General features: G+C 39.9%; 1 protein-coding gene across 1 annotated transcript in view; it reads left to right on the forward strand.

The window, feature by feature from the left end:
- pcsk2 (proprotein convertase subtilisin/kexin type 2) overlaps positions 1-4,705 on the forward strand; it is a 39,329-nt gene extending 34,624 nt beyond the window's left edge. Inside the window, exon 12 of the mRNA XM_074646086.1 lies at positions 3,640-4,705. Within this exon, the coding sequence (XP_074502187.1) occupies positions 3,640-4,129 (490 nt within the window). The 3' untranslated portion in view covers positions 4,130-4,705. The remainder of the gene's footprint in view (positions 1-3,639) is intronic.
- The last annotated feature ends 1,714 nt before the right edge of the window (positions 4,706-6,419 follow it).

Genomic DNA, 6,419 nt, shown 5'->3' on the forward strand with positions numbered 1-6,419 from the left:
AACATAGCCAATGCTCGCGAACGCACCGCTCAGATCTGATAGCTGCTCCGGCTGGCTGTGGCTTACTTAGCTGGAGGAGAGCTTCTCATTATCAGTGGAGCTGCTACGTCGTGCCCCACTGTGCGGCGGGGTTGTTTTTAATCTACGCTGGTCCTGCCCTTCAGAGGCATCCCTCTCCCTGCTCTATGACCGGCTGCTGTAATTACTCTCGCACATTATCTGATGGGGACTGTGCACCTGCTGCGCCCAAAATCGTTTTGGGGGATCAAAAGTGAGATGTAAACATATTCACTCCCACATTTAGTTCTACGACAGGACCTTTTTCACAGAAGACATTTTGACGTGTCGCAGTAGGAGAAGCACAGGTGTAAATAATCAAGTGAATGATGGCGGCTCCATTTAGCTGCTTTGATTTCAGGTTCCTGGTACTGTACATGCTGGTTCACTGTCACTCTAACTGGGACATTTGAATAGAACAGAGCCATCATTAGTGTCATTAGTAACACCTGTGCTTTTCCTACTATGACAAGTCAAAATGGTTGCTGTGAGAAAGCCTATTAGACGGTTGTCAGGCTATTCAATAGGCGTTATCAGTCGCTATAAGCACATAGATGTGGGTCAATAGGGGCCTGATACACCCAATAGTAGGTTTTTATCATCTATTCACATGGGCACCAAAATAAGGGTTTAAAAGATTACACCAGCGCCCTCTAGCGACCATTGTGATAAAACACAGGGTTTTCACCCAGGAGGCCGGGGTTTGCATCCCGCGTGAAACCAACAACGTGTAGTTTTCTTTGTGTTCGCAAGCATCAAGTCTCACTTTCACTTTTGAAACACAGTTATTTGAATCCAAAACATGATGTTTTCCCCTAAACTTAAGTGTTTTTGTTGCCTAAACCTAAAGAAACTGTTTTGTTTGTGTTCAAAACGTAACATTTCGTTCAGTTTTACGCGTTAGAACGTGTTGCTTTTAAGTTTCGCTTTCACTTTTACAACGTACTAGGTATAGCAGGCCTCTTTTGATCCACATCTATGGTGCATATAGCTATCTATAACGCTTATCTAATGGCCTGATAAGTCAAATCGGGTGCAGCATCATACATTCTAATTAACTAATAATTAAACTTGGGCTGTCAATCGATTAAAATATTTAATCGTATGATTGTCCATAGTTAATCGCAATTAATAGCAAATTAATAATTTTAAATTATTAATAAAATAAAAACATATAATAATAAAATTAAATGTACCTTGCGTTAACATGATATTATCTAAATTAAGCATAAACAGTAATGACACTTTTAATGATAATGAAGATGGAGAAAAAAATTTAAATGGTTGCAAATTGCAAGTCTGTCAAATAACTTTGAAGCTGTCTCTTTATGCTTTCTTTTTACACATATACAACACACATATGTAGAGTCATGTTGTTAGTAGCATAACCATTTAATATTTGGTTATGTCAAATTGCTCAACATGTAGGGTGTAACTCACTATGAAACGCCCCACTGTGAATTGTTCTGTTTTTCTGGGAATAGTAATTCGCTTCATCAGCCCTCAGCAGATCACCGCTGCACTCACCTCTCTGTGCTCAGCATAGCGCTCTATTAATAATTTTTCTCTCTCTCTCAGTTTCTGTGTCTTGTCCCTGTTGACTTCTCTCCACCAAACCCGCCCCCCCCCACCCCTGTTTCCTGCCGCCTGCGGTGCGGCCCCGGCCTCTAATAATGTTATTAAGCCTCCTCATAGCCTTTGGCCACCACCCTTGCCCTGCTGTGTTCTCGTTCTTTCTTTCCATCACCCAAAGAGATGGGAACAGCAGTATGTTTTCTTTACCACAAAGCAACAATACCAAGACTGACCTGCTTTTACACTCCGAACAAATCCATCATGACAAAAAGAAAAAAAGGATCTTTTCATGCACTGAAAAGGAGATAGAATTCAGAGGTGGTCCGGTACATGACATGCAGCACATATTGACAAAAGGCCTCAGAGTTGACTATATAATAAACACTATTCTACAGTATAATTGTAATCCATCTAATAGGCAGTGAGGTATTATCGCACATTGCTCAAACTTTTACTTATGGTAGAATCACTGTTCCGAATTGACAATTTATCAAACAAAAGTGTCAAAACATTTCCAGCTACTCACATGTGACAATTTGCTGTTTTCCCTCTTTTACATTTGTTTTGGAGTGATATTTTATAGTTTGAATAAGTGATCGATTATTGGAAAAAAATGGGGCTGCACAATTGATCAAAATGTTATCGAAATCGCAATATGGCCTACTGCAATTTTCAAATAACAGGAGGCGCAATATTTGTTAAAGGCCAAATGTGTGTCAAAATACCATTTTAAATTAATACATTATGGTGCTGCAGAGATGTCCCGGCCTACACATCATATTCTAAAGATTTAAAATAACATTTTTGTTTGGTACAGATTCCAATGAAAATGTTTTTCAATGAAAATGAGAATAATTATGTAAAAATGATTATTTCCTAAAATATCACAATTGCAATATCAGTCAAAATAATTGCAATTAGATATTTTGTCAAAAACGTTCAGCCCTAGAAAAAAGCCATTATTAGATTAATTCATAATGAAAACAATCATCAGTTGACTTACTTATGATGCACAGAACTTCAACTGAAACTTGTCAACAACTTATCTATTGGCAGAAATGGAATATAATATTAAGAAGTATGTTTTCTTTAATGTATAATCACCTGAAAATAAGAATCGCTGTGTTTTTGTTACCTTAGAATGAGCCATTTGAATATACGAGTTTGAGTATGAAGCCGCCATGTTGCACCGCCATGTTTCTACAGTAGCCCAGAATGGACGAAGCAAACATTGTTTTCGAGCTGGAGTCGATAACGTTACCCGCTCCCGTCGCCGCTTCTTTCTCACTCTCTTGCTTCACCACTCACTTCCTATGTACACACACACTCTACACAGTGGCTCTGCTCCAAATGACATACCACTACTCTTACAACAACTGGCTCCCGAGAGGGACATTCTTGTTTTCAGGTTGGCCACCGTAGTTCTCCTACACACTTGGCACACGGGAGAGGCTTCAGTTGGTTGCAATCTGCAACCTCGCTAGACCTAGATATCGCCAGAACCTATACACTGCACCTTTAAGTAAATGAGAAAATATCAATTCTGAAAGAAACCATTAATTGAGTTATGGACAGCAAGCATTAAAAAAAATCACAAAAACTGGTGCCAGCTAAAAACTTATGTAGAGTGCAAATAGTAGAGTACTTTATTCCCTCCACTAGAGATAAATTACACTGTAAAGTAAGCAGACATGACAGTCATCTCTGCTGTTGTGTGATGAGGGAGCAGGTTGAAAAAGAGGCTTGATTCTCCGTCAGGGTGGGATGATTCTATAGGAAAACTAGGTCAAGTTTGTAATTACTGGGTGATTCAAAGGAGAGGAGGGGGTGGGGGGGGGTGTAAGTAGACTGAAAGACAAAATGAATTCCTTCACCGGCTCTCTCAGTCTGAGCTACAGGGATGCCCAAAGCCATCTAATCATGGTGATATTCTGTTGATAGAGACTTTTCTCTGTTTCTCTGCCACTCATTTTTAACTTCCTTCTTAACCTATTTCTCCTTCTCCAGTAAAATCCAGTCCGGCAACAAACTGGTACTGGCCATCAGCACCGAAGCCTGCCAGGGGAAGGACAACTTTGTCCGCTACCTGGAGCACGTTCAGGCGGTGGTCACCGTCAACGCCAGCCGCCGCGGCGACCTCAACATCAACATGACCTCGCCCATGGGCACGAAGTCCATCCTGCTGAGCAGAAGGCCCCGCGACGACGACGCCAAGGTGGGCTTCGACAAGTGGCCCTTCATGACCAGCCACACCTGGGGCGAGGACCCCCGCGGGACCTGGGTCCTGGAGGTGGGCTTTCGGGGCGAGGAGCCACAGCGCGGGGCCCTGAAGGAGTGGACTCTCATGCTGCACGGAACACAAAGTGCCCCTTATATAGACCAGATAGTACGCGATTATCAGTCCAAACTCGCTATGTCCAAAAAGGAGGAGCTGGAGGAGGAGCTGGATGAGGCTGTAGAGAGAAGTCTGAAGAGCTTGCTGAGTAAAAACAACTAAACTCCCATCTGCATGTTGCGTTCACTTTCTCTTATCTTTCTCCCTCTCTGCAATCTCGCTCTATCCTTCTCTAAATCTCAGTTCTCCTCACAATGTCGTCATCCTCCCTGTTGTCTACCTCTCTTCACTCCGCTTTTTGTTATCAAGTGTTTCAATTAGCCCCCAACCTTCAATGAATGTTTCTTGTAATCCAATAAAAGTGTAACCTTTATGAATCTGTTCTACATAGAGAAAGCAAAACTGTATCACCTGGATTTTTACACTCGACAGAACTGTACATAAACAAAAAAATATAATCCACTCTTTCATGCTCTTGCTTTAACTGCCCCGCACCTCTCTTCTGCCAACTGTTGTACAGTTTGTGACTGTAAATGATTTTCTGTCATTCTACTTAAAGTTTAATATCTTGCAAACAGAGCAGTGATACTTCTTTCTGTTTATATTTTTGTGACATGCACTGTTTATATAAACAAGGAAAGGGAATATGTGATTTCATTTTGCAGCCTGTGGTCCTCAGTTCATATTTCATAATCTTTGACGTTATGCTATAATAAATCTATTCAGCTGTTTATTAAAGCACTGGAGTGATTTGCAATGCACTACCGAACATACTGAGTAAACATCAAGGGCCAAAACGATGTTAGGGAAAAACTAAGAAAGAGAACGTGGAGTGGTGAACTTCCTCCGTCTGAAAAATATAGTCTAAAAAGAGGAGCACAAGCAGCCGCTACCTAACCGTAACATACAGTACTCAGTTTCAATCTTTCCCCATGTTTTATGCTGTCCAATTAAAGGGCAAAATCTCCCCTAAAAGTGGAGCCTGAGCTACTAATGCCAAAGCACTCTTCACTTTATAGACACATGGCTTCGTTAAAGGTGCTACATGTAGCATCAATACATCAAGTTCATAACAATTTTCAGTATATGTATTGACTATAAATCTGTAAAAAAAAAAATGTAGAGAAGACTGCATTTAAGGAATGAAGAAAAAAATGGGAGTGCTGCACTGAGTCAGGAAACTCGGTGTTGGAAATGTTGAAGTAAAAAACCAGGTGCTCTTCAAGGATGCTCTTAAAAAAAAAACTCCAAAAATCCACTATACGCGCCGTGAGCAGCACCAAACGACAGACAAAGTTAACGACTAGCTGCTGGACAAAGTGTAACATTTTTACATTCATCATCCAAATGAATGTTACTGTTGCTTTGTATCGCTGGATGTGTCATATACAACTGTGTGCCATATCAACTTAAAAGGTGATAATATGTGGGTGAATGTTTTTTTTACTTATTTCGGCTGCCCTTTAATGGTCATAACAATCAGTTAATGTTGATTTATGAGTAGAGGAGGAAAAGAAAATGTATTCATGGCAAAATCAGGCTACAAGGTTATTGTAAATGTAGCACTGCACAGACTATGAGTAATACATCTCAGAAACTCGAGCAATATCACTGGGAACTACTAATTATCTCAACCCATTATTTGTCTAAATACACCAAGCCAATATTCTAAGCCATAGGCTATAACAAATAACTTCATTGTAGGATAATGCATGTATTTTGGTGTGTTCCACTCACACTCTGTTTTCAGGGATGGAAAGAGTATTAGAATATTATATAGTAAAAGTAGGCATACTGTTAGCCGACTTTAAAGACATAAGCTAAAAGTAAAAGTAGGCCTACTTGTGTAAAAATGTACTTAGATATATATCTAAAAAGTAGGTCAGTTAAAATGTACTCTGAGTAAACATTACTGCGTTACATTTTTTTTTAAAAACGAGTGTCAAAGCAGTAGAAGAACAACATCACAGCACCGAGCCCTAATGTCCAAACCAATTTGCAGCCTGTGCATCAAACCGATTATCAATTATGAATATACAATCAAATTCCTCTGTAGCCTATAGCCTTACTAGAATTAACCAGAAAGAGACAAAACTCAGACAATTAAACAAAAACAACTATGGACACATAATTATAGCCGGACACATCTTATGGTATCACCAGCAGAATAAAACATCACAATGGCAGACAATGCAGAGATGTAGCCCAATGGTTCTCAACCTTTTTCGTGTCAAGGACCTTTAAATTGATACACATTAGGTCACAAACCCCCCATTTGATAAGATTTCGCTTCAAGGACTTCCATCTGAAAAGACTTTGTTTGTTAGATGTGATTAAGACCAAAATCCTATAGTTGTCAACTACTGTTGAGGAGATAACCGTGGAGTAAATGAAGCCTATGATCAGAAAAGTCACTCTTAAGACTCTTACTTATTGGGCTGACTTATAAAGT

Source organism: Sebastes fasciatus, chromosome 9 (genome assembly GCF_043250625.1).
Source record: "Sebastes fasciatus isolate fSebFas1 chromosome 9, fSebFas1.pri, whole genome shotgun sequence".
Classification (NCBI taxonomy): Eukaryota; Metazoa; Chordata; class Actinopteri; order Perciformes; family Sebastidae; genus Sebastes; species Sebastes fasciatus.